The following is a 15,643-nucleotide window of genomic DNA, read 5'->3' on the forward strand; positions in this document are numbered from 1 at the left end:
GTCAGTTCCGAATTTGCGATCACTTTTTGCGAGTTCATTTATCCCTTATTTTGGTATTTTATTAATCCTGGACTCTTGTTGTTTGAACCTAAGTATTGTTGTGAAGTTTAAAGGTCATGTGATATCACGTCCTGCCATTTCATCTGGGTCCCTGCGATGTGACTTCTCATGAGTTGATAGGGAAAGAAGAAGAGCTGGCTGGGTGATTGTGCACATGATGATATTTACACTACTCCTGATATTATGGTGAACGTCCTTATTTTTCTCAAGTTTCCATGTGGCATCTATCTCAATCATTGCTTGTACGATCGTAATAAAATAAAACAAGGACAATATGGATGATTATACATGTCTACTGGAAGTGTTTTTGTTGTGCTTAAAGTGATTGTTGATGAAAACAGCCTGACAACTTCTTTTATATTTAGATTTATATCAAGATTTACATCCGAGACCTTGAACGTGTGAAGATGGGCGCTGGTGGCCTGCCAGAAAGAAAGAATCTCACAAATGCCAAATCAGACCTGGAAAGCATTTTAAATGTTTGTCCTTGTCTCAAAACATACTTGGATATGGGCCAGGTAAAGACAGTGCTATCTCCTGTTTTCTCTCTGTTATAATATGTGTATTTGTAGAACGCGCAATTGACCTTGGAGGGTATCATAGTACTGAGAGGCAGATGCTGCCTAGGTTGAGTCAATGCCATGTCTAAGTGAAGAGCCAGTGCTTCAGTATTTTTCAGACCTCACAAACTGAGGAAGCAGCACTGATGTAAAGGTGAAGGTTGTTCCAGGCTTTGGAAGTTAGGTAGGCAAAGGCTCAACCTGTAGCTCTGTGTATGTGGGGGGTGTGCGCGAGTATTTGTCCGGCTGAGCGGGGGTGTCTGGTGAGCATGTGGAAGTTCATGCAGTTGTTGAGGTAGGCGGGCCAAGATTGTGCAGGGCTTTGTATATGTGTGTGAGTATTTTGGAGAGTGCATGTTTGTAGATGGGGAGCCAGTGGATATCCTTGAGGTGCTGGGTGATGTGGTGTAGCGTTGATGTCTGAGTGTGAGTCTGGCAGCTGAGTTTGAATGGTCTGAAGTTTTCTGGTCCGTTGGGTGTTGGTTTCAACATAGAGTGTACAATAGTCCAGCTTGCTGGTGATGAGAATCTGGGTGACGTCCCTGCGTGTGTTGACTGGGACCCATTTAAAATTTTCTTGAACATTTTGAGTGTGTGGAAACAGGAGGCCGATATAGAATTGAATTGGCTAGTCATGGCAAACTAGTCATCGATCATTATGCTAAGGTTCTTTGCTTGTGTTAGGGGATGGATCTGAATTCTGCCTGCCACCAGGTGGAGTTCCACAGACATCTGTCTCTGCTGAAGAGTACAAGTTCCATTCTGTCTGTGTTAAGGTTGAGACCGATGTTTCGTCCATCTGGCGACTTCCTACATGCAGGAGGTGGTCCCGGTGCTCGGGTGAAGGGGGATACAATGAGATGCGTTGTTGTCTGCTTAGCAGATGATGTTGGTTCCATGGGTGGGGATTAAGCTGGCGAGTGGGGTCATGTAGGCATTCAAGAGTGTGAGGCTGGTCAATGATTCTTGGGGAACTCCGCAGAAGAAGGTGGTGGAAGTTGAGGTGAAGAGAGTCAGCCTGACCCGGTGTAATCGGTTAAGAAGGTGCAGATCCAGCAGACATAAATAAGCTTTTTTATTTTTCTCCATGCTTTACCATGCGGAAATCTCCACCCTGACTGCGGTATCTCACAATGATAAATTGTAGGGAAAATTTAAAAAAAATTGTTTAACTCCAAAATAAATACTACAAATATATCTGGGTTAAATATTAATTCAAATTCATTTTACATTTACTTTAAAAAGAGAACAAAAAAAATACTAATGCACTAATCAATATATTACATTAGAACTATTTTTCAGAAGTATATATTCAAAAATAAATTCACAGCTAAAGAAACTTTTCAAAGTGCATTAATAATTATTAATTGATGTGTAGAATTAATAAAAATTAATTTAATTATTTTTACTAATATGTATTGTTACATTAATTTTTAATTCAAAATATGTTAGTAAAACAAATTACAATTAAAAAATATATATGTACTATTTTTATATTTTATTAACATTAATGTATATATTATTTATATTTGTAACAATTTCAAATCATTTAATTCAATATTTTTTCCTATGGGGTTTTATTTTAAGTCTCTACCTCCATTATGTTCTGTGGGAGGGAGCTGCTGTCGAAGTTATTGACCATGCGTTGTGCTGGATTTACTACTATTTTTTCTTTTTAGTAGTAACTTTCACTCAGAGTTTGTGAATGTTGAAATGTAGTAAATGTACTCAAAAGTTAAAGTTACCTTTGTGAATCTGGCCCATTGTGTGTTACAACACTTTCTCGTTTCAAGATCCAAGATGTGATAGAGAGACTCTAAGCATCATAGCTCGGCATTTAATGTAAGCACAATTTTTATGTTCAGGAAACATGGACAAAAGTATGCAATTTTGTGCCTGGAGTTAAGGAAGAACCCTTGAAAACAGACTGGCGGCAAGGCTAAATATATTTGACTAACTCATCAGGACTTAGCCGCTAAATTTCCTCCTGGATGACATTGAGCCGCCTCTACAACTCCTTTCCATCTCTGAATAGCTCCTAATGTATAGGACTGAGCACTAATTTAGACCTCGTTTGCAAGGTAGTAATAGTGGAAAGTTAAGGCCTGATTAGCAATTTTTCAGAACTTGATGAGCAGCTTATCATGGTATAGTTACAAATTGTCTGCTACACCTTCTCAAACATTTAATGTACTGCATGCAATTAATTACCCTCAAAGCAGCTGAGTCAGGCATTGTGCCACCCGTGCTTCATAAACTAAAGCCTGTTGCTAAGTCCCATGTGAGCTGTCTTTTCTCCCTCCGGTCTGTTAACTCCACTTCAGACAAGCCACCGCTAGAGGCACTGCTGCCCTTCCTGGAAATGGTTCTGGGCCCCGCTGACAGGCTCCCCACCTCAGGTTGGTACATCTCAGCCCCCTCGGTGTCAGGCTCTCCATCCCTGTCTTCCTCCTCAGCCTTGCTTTCCCGTCGTGCCTCCCCCCAAGCCCTTAAGCTGGTTTGGAGTGCACCCTTCTTTGCTCCTGGGGGACAGTACACCCCCTCCCGCTGGCAAAACTCCCTGAGTTGGGCCACAGTGTACGTTTCTAGATTTTCTAGTACAAACTCCATCTCGCCCACTCAGGTTAGAGGACAGGTTTTGTGCAGTAACTATGCAGGGGGGTACCTTTAATAATACCTCCTCCCACCACCAGAGTAAATTTGGAAAAACAAAAACCCACAATTAGGAAGGCCGCTTTGAGAAAACTCCCGGCGTAGGCCTATGGACTACCCACAGTTATTGTTGAGTATACGTAGGCACAGCTCAATCCCACCACTGAACACCAATTAATGTTGGAAAACCACACTCCCACTCTGAAAGGGTGGTGGTGGTCTTCCGGACACACTGTGGTAGCTTGGCTCGAGTGGTCAGGAATCAGGCTCCGTGCTAAGCATACGACGTACCCAAACAATAACCATGCGTGCATCCGTTCCAAAAACGACTCTACACCGTAAAAATTAGGAAAATATCTGTTTATCTTCTTTTTCTCTTAGTTGCTGATTGGATAAATAAATAACAATCACAATATACAAACTTTTTAGATAGTGCAGGACAAATAAATACTGGCTTAATGATTCAATAATTAGGGGTGATCATAAATAATGAAGGCATAAATATAAGGGCAATACATACAGGCAATTAAATATTCTGAGGCAATAAATACTGTAAACCAATAAATATTGTGCATCAATAAATACTGTGGACCAATAAATACAGTGAAGCAATAAATAGGTTAAATACAATAAATACAGTGCCCCTAATAAATACTTAAAAGCTGACAGTGACACTCATAGAATCAGATCACTTTTAAATTCCTAAGGGCTGATTTGGCCCAGGCACAGCTTGTGGGGATGTGGAAGGCTTGAGGGTGTCTACTCCCTGGCTTGGACAAGGCTGAGGCCTAAACTGAGGTAGATCAAGGGGGGAATACCAGAGACCTGGCTCTCTCTCTCCACACAACCTCTCTAGATTAGTCCCAGCTCACCCCTGGCACAGTCAGGTTGGTTCCAGCACCTCCCTAGCCCCTTAGAGCAGTCTCTCAGGTCTCCACAGGGCCTTAGGCGCCCTCTACTCCACTTACTGCCCTTTTTCTGATGCTCCGACGCCGCTGGAGTCGTGTCGACGCCGTGAGGCGGTTCCGGTTCGATGTCGGCGGCCTTGGCACAATGTCAGTTCCTGACGACGCCGGTAGGCGGTTCCGGTTTCGATGTCGGCGGCCTCGGTTCGATCTCGACCTCCGATTCGATGGCGTCGGGCAGTCTTTACTCGATGTCGACTTCGGGCGGCTCCGGTCCGATGGCGACCTCGGATTCGATGACGTCGGCCGGCCTTGACTCGATGTCGACTTCCGGCGGCTCCGGAGTGCGATCCTCACTCCCGACCTCCGGTGCTCCTCTCCTTAGGTTTCCGGCGACTCCGGAGTGCGACCTCCACTCCCGACTTCCGGCACGATTCTCTCAGGTTCCGGCGACTCCGGAGTGCGATCCTCACTCCCGACCTCCGGTACACCTCACCTCGGTCTCCGACGACTCCGGAGGGCGGACTTCACTCCTCCGATGACGCCGCTCACTCGACCTCGGGTGACTTCCTCCTCGACCTCTGGTATTCCTCACGACCTCTGACGGCGCCCTCTCTCGACCTCTGGCGGCTCCGGGTACGACGTCCGCTTTCCAGTCGGTGCCGCTTCTCCACCTCGGGCTCCCGGTCTCAGGCTACTCGACGTCGGACTCCAGGGAAACCAGTTTCCAGGTCAGGATCTTGCTGTTCTCTGTTTCTAAGGCCTGTTCCTGCTGTCCAGGTCCTTAGGATGGTTTTTCTGGCTTCTTCCCACACAGGGCTCCAGGCTGGGCTCAGTCAGTAGGGACTAGTATCAAAGGTGGGTTTATGGACCCCACTCCAGGCACAAGTTTCCACCCCTGCTGCTTCACTCCTTCCTCCTTCAAGTTTCTGCTGCTCACTCTTCACCAGTCAGGTGCCAACTGCCAGCTCCAACTGCCAACTCTCTGTCTTAGCTTCCCAACATTCTAAACCGCCTCCAACTGTCACAGGGTTCTGGAATGTTCTGGAAGGTGCTAGCAGGTTCCAGTGGATGCTGGTGATGTCACAGGTGGCCACCATTTTGTGCTCCAGGCCCTCAGACAGAAGTTTCAGGGGTAGCTAAAATGGCTCCCTGAATCTGCAGCAACATTAAAAAGTCTGGTGGTTCCCAAAAAGGAAAAATTCAAACAGGGTTTGAGGCAAAAGTGGGACAAAATAAATAATGATGAGGAGGGACCACCCAAAGGGCTGACAGGTCTAACACGCGTCCCCCCCAGCTGAAAGTGGGGAGAGCTACCCAACCCCTTGGGAGTTCTCATCACTAAGGCGGAAATACCTTGAGAGACCGCCTGCATTGGCGTGGTCCACTCCAGGCCGATGTTCCACCTGAAAGTCCATTCCCTGTAGGGAAATAGACCACCTCAACAACTTGGGATTCTCCCCCTTCATTTGCATCAGCCAACGAAGGGGTCTGTGGTCGGTCTGAACCAGGAAGTGCGAGCCAAACAGGTATGGCCGCAACTTCTTCAGAGCCCATACCACTGCAAAGGCTTCACGCTCTATTGCACTCCACTTCTGTTCCCTGGGAAGTAGTCTCCGGGATAGGAAGACCACGGGTTGATCCAGACCCTCTTCGTTGAGTTGCGATAACACTGCCCCAATGCCATGTTCTGATGCATCTGTCTGGACAATGAACTCCTTGGAAAAGTCTGGGGCCCTTAAGACCGGGGCCTCGCACATGGCTTTCTTCAATCTCACAAAGGCTTGCTGACAAGCCTCCGTCCAGACTACCCGTCGAGGTTGTTTCTTGGACGTGAGCTCCGTGAGGGGGGCTACGATGGTTCCGTACCCCTTCACGAAGCGGCGGTAGTATCCCGTGAGGCCCAAAAATGCTCGGACCTCAGTCTGTGTCTTGGGGGGTTCCCAGGCCATGATGGCCTCGATCTTCGCCTGGAGGGGTTGCACCGCTCCCCTACCCACCAAGTGTCCAAGGTACACTACCGACCCCTGCCCGATCTGGCACTTGCTGGCCTTGATCGTCAATCCAGCTTGTCTCAGGGCCTGGAGAACAGCTTGCAGGTGACGCAAGTGATCCTCCCAGCTGTTACTGAAGACGGCTATGTCATCCAGATAAGCAGCAGAGAAACTCTCCATACCGGTGAGGATCTGGTTTACCAGGCGCTGAAACGTGGCAGGTGCGTTCTTGAGCCCAAAGGGCATCACACAGAACTGGTAGTGGCCATTGGGCGTGGAGAAGGCTGACCTTTCCCTTGCTCCATCAGTCAAAGAGATCTGCCAGTACCCTGAAGTAAGGTCAAAGGTACTTAGATATTGGGCAGCTCCCAGCCGGTCAATCAATTCATCCGCCCTAGGGATCGGATGAGCATCAGTTTTGGTCACTGAATTCAGTCCCCGATAGTCCACACAGAACCTCAGTTCTGGTTGGGCACCCGGTGGTGCAGCTTTTGGTACTAACACCACCGGACTGGACCAGGGGCTGCTAGAAGGTTCGATCACTCCTAGCTCCAGCATCTTAGTGACTTCACTATGAATGCTGGCCTTCACCTTGTCTGACATCCGGTAGATCTTGGACTTCACAGGTGGGCTGTCTCCTGTGTCCACGTCATGGACGCACAGGTGAGTCCTACCCGGGACAAGGGAGAACAACGAGGAGTACTGCCCCAGGAACTGGCGACAGTCCTCCTGCTGTTCAGGAGTTAGAGATGGGGAGAGAATCACTCCCTCCACCGACCCATCCTTCTCTTGAGACGCAAACAGATCAGGGAGAGGCTCGCTTTCCACGTCCTCTCCTCCGTCAGTCACCATCATCAAGATGACTTCGGGCCTCTCGTGGTGGGGTTTGAGGCGGTTGGCATGCAGCACCCGCAGGGGCTGACGAGGGGTCTTCAGGTCCACCAAGTAGGTAGCCTTACCCTTCTTCTCCAACACCTCAAAGGGTCCTGACCAGCGATCCTGGAGGGCACTAAGCTCTCCCGGTTCGATCACCCACACCTTCTGGCCAGGCTCCAACTCCACCGGGTGAGCATTGTGGTCATACCACGCCTTCATTACTGCTTGGCTGGCTTCCAAGTTGTCAGAAGCTTGCTTCCACAACTTAGCCATTTGGCTCCGGAAGGCCAGCATGTAGCTCACCACATCCTGGGGAAGCTTTCTGGGAGTTCTTTCCCATCCGTCTCTCACCAGGTTGAGAGGTCCACGTACAGGGTGCCCATACAGAAGCTCGAAGGGGCTGAAGCCCACTCCCTTCTGTGGCACTTCCCTGTAGGAAAAAAGTAAACAGGGTAGGAGGACGTCCCATTTCCTCCGCAGGCTTTCAGGCAGACTTCTGATCATGCCTTTCAAGGTTTTGTTAAACCTCTCCACCAGACCATTTGTCTGGGGGTGGTAAGGAGTGGTGAACCGGTATGTCACTCCACACTCCTTCCACATTGCCCGCATATACGCTGACATGAAGTTGGTCCCCCTGTCGGACACAACTTCCTTGGGAAAACCCACTCGGGTAAAGATTCCCATCAGGGCCCTTGCCACAACAGGTGCTGTTATGGTCCTCAGAGGTATTGCCTCTGGGTACCGTGTGGCATGATCCACCAGAACCAGGATAAACCTGTGACCAGCTGTAGTCGGCGGATCTAATGGACCCACAATGTCGATGCTCACCCTTTCAAAGGGGGTGCTAACGACAGGAAGTGGTTCCAGGGGAGCTTTCAGCTTCACCCCTGTTTTCCCACTGGCTTGGCAAGACACACATGTCCGGCAGTAGGTATCGGACGACACTTTCATCTGAGGCCAATAAAAGTGTGGGACAAGACGGGCAAAGGTCTTGTCTTGCCCCAGGTGTCCTGCCAATGGTATCTCGTGAGCCAACTCCAGAAGGAAGGCTCGATAACGTTGAGGAACTACCAAGGCTCGTGACGATCCGTGTAGGGGTGCCTTGGGTTCACTGTAGAGGAGGCCATCCTCCCAGTAAACACTGTAGTTCCCTTCAACGTTCCCTGCTGCCTGGGCTTCGGCCTGTCGCCTCAGCCCCTCAAGGGTAGGGCACTCCCTCTGGCCCTGGCAGAATTCCTCCCTGGACGGGCCTCCCTCCACGTGCCACTCGGCCGGGATGGGTAGGTCCTCCAGGTTGGTAACGTCCCCCACCGCAGACTCCTGGTCCACCACCTCCGGTGGCCTATCCGTCCTACGGGGTGGGGACGCCGAGGAAGGCTCCTCCTGTCCTCGGTTCTTCCCTTGACTGGCAGCTGGCTGGGCCTTTGTTCCAGGCTCCAGCCGAAATGAACTCCCTCTTCGGGTAGTCGCGGACCTTGTGCTAACACAGGCCCAATCAGGTGTACCCAGCATCTCGGTGTGAGTCCGGTATTCCACCTCCTTCCAAGCGTTGTGCTCCATGTCATTCCCCAGCAGACAATCGACTGGCACGGCAGGGCTTATGGCAACTCGAAGTGAACCTGCAACCCCCCCCCATTCAAAGGGAACCTCGGCCACTGGATAGTGGCCTGTTCTGCCGTCAGCCATCGCGGCTGGGTGGAGTACATCGGGAATTACCTGCTCTGGAGACACCAGTTGACTACGTACCATAGTCATACTGGCTCCTGTGTCTCTCAGAGCCTCCCCTCTTTGGCCGTTGATGGTGACCCACTGCCCATACTTTGCGGTATTTGCGGGCACCTGGATCTTAGGAACCATCTCCCGTTCTCCCAGGGACACTAAAGTGACACCCGCCCACTCCCTTCCCTTAGTTAAGGGCATCTCCTCCCCGAGCACTACACTAGCTACTCCGGGGGTCTTTCCTCCAGTGGGAGGGGGTGGTCGTTTCAAGCACTTCGGATCTCCTTTATAGTGTCCAACGCCACCGCACTCATAGCAATGGACAACCCTTGGCTGCTGACTCTGGCCAGGATTAGGGTTTCTGGGTGGGTTAGCCCTAGGGGTGAATCCTGTTCCCTTCCCTTGGAAGTTATTTTGGGGGCCTTTGGAGAACTCCTTTTTCTTTTCCCCTCCCTCTTTCTTCTGGGGGGCGCCCTGTCCGGCCTTTTGAGTATCCCCTCCAGTCCCCCTTGTGGACACCCGGGTACTAGCCCAAATGTCCGCCTCCTCAGCAAGCTTCCGGGGACTGGTCAGCTTGCTATCCACCAGGTGTTGCCGCAGTTCAGGGAAACATTTCTCGAGCAGGTGTTCCTTCAGTACTAGGTCAAACAACCCCTCGTAGTTCCTCACTTCACTGCCCTGAATCCAACCTTCCAGTGCCTTCTTTGCATAGTCCAGGAAGTCCACCCAATTCTGTGTGCCCAGTTTGTGACTACCCCTGAACTTCTGTCTGTACTTTTCGGGTGTTAGTCCAAACTTCCTTATGAGCGCCAGTTTCATGGTGGGGTAGTGGGTCTGCTCATTCTCTTCGAGGGCCAATAAAGCATCCCTACCAGCTGGAGGCATGTACTTGTACAATCCCCCTCCCCAGTACTTCTCTGGAACCCCATGGGCCCTCAACGAGACCTCATAGGCCGCTAGCCACTTGGCGATATCATCACCCACCCCATAGCTAGCTACTATGTCCTTTGGCAGGTAGGGTTTAGGTTCCCTGGTGATCTCTTGGGTTTGGCTGCCACCATTAGGAACAGGTTGTGCCCCGATTCTCAGGATCTGAAGATCTATTTCTTTCAGTCGTAATTCATGGGCCATCCTCTGCTCCTCCTTCTCCTTCTCCAGCCTTTCTAAGTCCCATGTGAGCTGTCTTTTCTCCCTCCGGTCTGTTAACTCCACTTCAGACAAGCCACCGCTAGAGGCACTGCTGCCCTTCCTGGAAATGGTTCTGGGCCCCGCTGACAGGTTCCCCACCTCAGGTTGGTACATCTCAGCCCCCTCGGTGTCAGGCTCTCCATCCCTGTCTTCCTCCTCAGCCTTGCTTTCCCGTCGTGCCTCCCCCCAAGCCCTTAAGGTGGTTTGGAGTGCACCCTTCTTTGCTCCTGGGGGACAGTACACCCCCTTCCGCTGGCAAAACTCCCTGAGTTGGGCCACAGTGTACGTTTCTAGATTTTCTAGTACAAACTCCATCTCGCCCACTCAGGTTAGAGGACAGGTTTTGTGCAGTAACTATGCAGGGGGGTACCTTTAATAATACCTCCTCCCACCACCAGAGTAAATTTGGAAAAACAAAAACCCACAATTAGGAAGGCCGCTTTGAGAAAACTCCCGGTGTAGGCCTATGGACTACCCACAGTTATTGTTGAGTATACGTAGGCACAGCTCAATCCCACCACTGAACACCAATTAATGTTGGAAAACCACACTCCCACTCTGAAAGGGTGGTGGTGGTCTTCCGGACACACTGTGGTAGCTTGGCTCGAGTGGTCAGGAATCAGGCTCCGTGCTAAGCATACGACGTACCCAAACAATAACCATGCGTGCATCCGTTCCAAAAACGACTCTACACAGTAAAAATTAGGAAAATATCTGTTTATCTTCTTTTTCTCTTAGTTGCTGATTGGATAAATAAATAACAATCACAATATACAAACTTTTTAGATAGTGCAGGACAAATAAATACTGGCTTAATGATTCAATAATTAGGGGTGATCATAAATAATGAAGGCATAAATATAAGGGCAATACATACAGGCAATTAAATATTCTGAGGCAATAAATACTGTAAACCAATAAATATTGTGCATCAATAAATACTGTGGACCAATAAATACAGTGAAGCAATAAATAGGTTAAATACAATAAATACAGTGCCCCTAATAAATACTTACAAGCTGACAGTGACACTCATAGAATCAGATCACTTTTAAATTCCTAAGGGCTGATTTGGCCCAGGCACAGCTTGTGGGGATGTGGAAGGCTTGAGGGTGTCTACTCCCTGGCTTGGACAAGGCTGAGGCCTAAACTGAGGTAGATCAAGGGGGGAATACCAGAGACCTGGCTCTCTCTCTCCACACAACCTCTCTAGATTAGTCCCAGCTCACCCCTGGCACAGTCAGGTTGGTTCCAGCACCTCCCTAGCCCCTTAGAGCAGTCTCTCAGGTCTCCACAGGGCCTTAGGCGCCCTCTACTCCACTTACTGCCCTTTTTCTGATGCTCCGACGCCGCTGGAGTCGTGTCGACGCCGTGAGGCGGTTCCGGTTCGATGTCGGCGGCCTCGGCACAATGTCAGTTCCTGACGACGCCGGTAGGCGGTTCCGGTTTCGATGTCGGCGGCCTCGGTTCGATCTCGACCTCCGATTCGATGGCGTCGGGCAGTCTTTACTCGATGTCGACTTCGGGCGGCTCCGGTCCGATGGCGACCTCGGATTCGATGACGTCGGCCGGCCTTGACTCGATGTCGACTTCCGGCGGCTCCGGAGTGCGATCCTCACTCCCGACCTCCGGTACACCTTACCTCGGTCTCCGACGACTCCGGAGGGCGGACTTCACTCCTCCGATGACGCCGCTCACTCGACCTCGGGTGACTTCCTCCTCGACCTCTGGTATTCCTCACGACCTCTGACGGCGCCCTCTCTCGACCTCTGGCGGCTCCGGGTACGACGTCCGCTTTCCAGTCGGCGCCGCTTCTCCACCTCGGGCTCCCGGTCTCCGGCTACTCGACGTCGGACTCCAGGGAAACCAGTTTCCAGGTCAGGATCTTGCTGTTCTCTGTTTCTAAGGCCTGTTCCTGCTGTCCAGGTCCTTAGGATGGTTTTTCTGGCTTCTTCCCACACAGGGCTCCAGGCTGGGCTCAGTCAGTAGGGACTAGTATCAAGGGTGGGTTTATGGACCCCACTCCAGGCACAAGTTTCCACCCCTGCTGCTTCACTCCTTCCTCCTTCAAGTTTCTGCTGCTCACTCTTCACCAGTCAGGTGCCAACTGCCAGCTCCAACTGCCAACTCTCTGTCTTAGCTTCCCAACATTCTAAACCGCCTCCAACTGTCACAGGGTTCTGGAATGTTCTGGAAGGTGCTGGTAGGTTCCAGTGGATGCTGGTGATGTCACAGGTGGCCACCATTTTGTGCTCCAGGCCCTCAGACAGAAGTTTCAGGGGTAGGTAAAATGGCTCCCTGAATCTGCAGCAACACTAAAAAGTCTGGTGGTTCCCAAAAAGGAAAAATTCAAACAGGGTTTGAGGCAAAAGTGGGACAAAATAAATAATGATGAGGAGGGACCACCCAAAGGGCTGACAGGTCTAACACGCGTCCCACCCAGCTGAAGGTGGGGAGAGCTACCCAACCCCTTGGGAGTTCTCATCACTAAGGCGGAAATACCTTGAGAGACCGTCTGCATTGGCGTGGTCCACTCCAGGCCGATGTTCCACCTGAAAGTCCATTCCCTGTAGGGAAATAGACCACCTCAACAACTTGGGATTCTCCCCCTTCATTTGCATCAGCCAACGAAGGGGTCTGTGGTCGGTCTGAACCAGGAAGTGCGAGCCAAACAGGTATGGCCGCAACTTCTTCAGAGCCCATACCACTGCAAAGGCTTCACGCTCTATTGCACTCCACTTCTGTTCCCTGGGAAGTAGTCTCCGGGATAGGAAGACCACGGGTTGATCCAGACCCTCTTCGTTGAGTTGCGATAACACTGCCCCAATGCCATGTTCTGATGCATCTGTCTGGACAATGAACTCCTTGGAAAAGTCTGGGGCCCTTAAGACCGGGGCCTCGCACATGGCTTTCTTCAATCTCACAAAGGCTTGCTGACAAGCCTCCGTCCAGACTACCCGTCGAGGTTGTTTCTTGGACGTGAGCTCCGTGAGGGGGGCTACGATGGTTCCGTACCCCTTCACGAAGCGGCGGTAGTATCCCGTGAGGCCCAAAAATGCTCGGACCTCAGTCTGTGTCTTGGGGGGTTCCCAGGCCATGATGGCCTCGATCTTCGCCTGGAGGGGTTGCACCGCTCCCCTACCCACCAAGTGTCCAAGGTACACTACCGACCCCTGCCCGATCTGGCACTTGCTGGCCTTGATCGTCAATCCAGCTTGTCTCAGGGCCTGGAGAACAGCTTGCAGGTGACGCAAGTGATCCTCCCAGCTGTTACTGAAGACGGCTATGTCATCCAGATAAGCAGCAGAGAAACTCTCCATACCGGTGAGGGTCTGGTTTACCAGGCGCTGAAACGTGGCAGGTGCGTTCTTGAGCCCAAAGGGCATCACACAGAACTGGTAGTGGCCATTGGGCGTGGAGAAGGCTGACCTTTCCCTTGCTCCATCAGTCAAAGAGATCTGCCAGTACCCTGAAGTAAGGTCAAAGGTACTTAGATATTGGGCAGCTCCCAGCCGGTCAATCAATTCATCCGCCCTAGGGATCGGATGAGCATCAGTTTTGGTCACTGAATTCAGTCCCCGATAGTCCACACAGAACCTCAGTTCTGGTTGGGCACCCGGTGGTGCAGCTTTTGGTACTAACACCACCGGACTGGACCAGGGGCTGCTAGAAGGTTCGATCACTCCTAGCTCCAGCATCTTAGTGACTTCACTATGAATGCTGGCCTTCACCTTGTCTGACATCCGGTAGATCTTGGACTTCACAGGTGGGCTGTCTCCTGTGTCCACGTCATGGACGCACAGGTGAGTCCTACCCGGGACAAGGGAGAACAACGAGGAGTACTGCCCCAGGACCTGGCGACAGTCCTCCTGCTGTTCAGGAGTTAGAGATGGGGAGAGAATCACTCCCTCCACCGACCCATCCTTCTCTTGAGACGCAAACAGATCAGGGAGAGGCTCGCTTTCCACGCCCTCTCCTCCGTCAGTCACCATCATCAAGATGACTTCGGGCCTCTCGTGGTGGGGTTTGAGGCGGTTGGCATGCAGCACCCGCAGGGGCTGACGAGGGGTCTTCAGGTCCACCAAGTAGGTAGCCTTACCCTTCTTCTCCAACACCTCAAAGGGTCCTGACCAGCGATCCTGGAGGGCACTAAGCTCTCCCGGTTCGATCACCCACACCTTCTGGCCAGGCTCCAACTCCACCGGGTGAGCATTGTGGTCATACCACGCCTTCATTACTGCTTGGCTGGCTTCCAAGTTGTCAGAAGCTTGCTTCCACAACTTAGCCATTTGGCTCCGGAAGGCCAGCATGTAGCTCACCACATCCTGGGGAAGCTTTCTGGGAGTTCTTTCCCATCCGTCTCTCACCAGGTTGAGAGGTCCACGTACAGGGTGCCCATACAGAAGCTCGAAGGGGCTGAAGCCCACTCCCTTCTGTGGCACTTCCCTGTAAGAAAAGAGTAAACAGGGTAGGAGGACGTCCCATTTCCTCCGCAGGCTTTCAGGCAGACTTCTGATCATGCCTTTCAAGGTTTTGTTAAACCTCTCCACCAGACCATTTGTCTGGGGGTGGTAAGGAGTGGTGAACCGGTATGTCACTCCACACTCCTTCCACATTGCCCGCATATACGCTGACATGAAGTTGGTCCCCCTGTCGGACACAACTTCCTTGGGAAAACCCACTCGGGTAAAGATTCCCATCAGGGCCCTTGCCACAACAGGTGCTGTTATGGTCCTCAGAGGTATTGCCTCTGGGTACCGTGTGGCATGATCCACCAGAACCAGGATAAACCTGTGACCAGCTGTAGTCGGCGGATCTAATGGACCCACAATGTCGATGCCCACCCTTTCAAAGGGGGTGCTAACGACAGGAAGTGGTTCCAGGGGAGCTTTCAGCTCACCCCTGTTTTCCCACTGGCTTGGCAAGACACACATGTCCGGCAGTAGGTATCGGATGACACTTTCATCTGAGGCCAATAAAAGTGTGGGACAAGACGGGCGAAGGTCTTGTCTTGCCCCAGGTGTCCTGCCAATGGTATCTCGTGAGCCAACTCCAGAAGGAAGGCTCGATAACGTTGTGGAACTACCAAGGCTCGTGACGATCCGTGTAGGGGTGCCTTGGGTTCACTGTAGAGGAGGCCATCCTCCCAGTAAACACTGTAGTTCCCTTCAACGTTCCCTGCTGCCTGGGCTTCGGCCTGTCGCCTTAGCCCCTCAAGGGTAGGGCACTCCCTCTGGCCCTGGCAGAATTCCTCCCTGGACGGGCCTCCCTCCACGTGCCACTCGGCCGGGATGGGTAGGTCCTCCAGGTTGGTAACGTCCCCCACCGCAGACTTCTGGTCCACCACCTCCGGTGGCCTATCCGTCCTACGGGGTGGGGACGCCGAGGCAGGCTCCTCCTGTCCTCGGTTCTTCACTTGACTGGCAGCTGGCTGGGCCTTTGTTCCAGGCTCCAGCCGAAATGAACTCCCTCTTCGGGTAGTCGCGGACCTTGTGCTAACACAGGCCCAATCAGGTGTACCCAGCATCTCGGTGTGAGTCCGGTATTCCACCTCCTTCCAAGCGTTGTGCTCCATGTCATTCCCCAGCAGACAATCGACTGGCACGGCAGGGCTTACGGCAACTCGAAGTGAACCTGCAACCCCCCCCCATTCAAAGGGAACCTCGGCCACTGGATAGTGGCCTGTTCT

General features: G+C 51.5%; 1 protein-coding gene across 1 annotated transcript in view; it reads left to right on the forward strand.

Moving 5' to 3' along the window:
- Positions 1-15,643, forward strand: part of TTC22 (tetratricopeptide repeat domain 22) — a 222,604-nt gene that overhangs the window by 188,775 nt on the left and 18,186 nt on the right. Inside the window, exon 6 of the mRNA XM_085602535.1 lies at positions 426-578. Within this exon, the coding sequence (XP_085458661.1) occupies positions 426-578 (153 nt within the window). The remainder of the gene's footprint in view (positions 1-425; positions 579-15,643) is intronic.

Source organism: Triturus cristatus, chromosome 4_2 (genome assembly GCF_964204655.1).
Source record: "Triturus cristatus chromosome 4_2, aTriCri1.1, whole genome shotgun sequence".
Classification (NCBI taxonomy): Eukaryota; Metazoa; Chordata; class Amphibia; order Caudata; family Salamandridae; genus Triturus; species Triturus cristatus.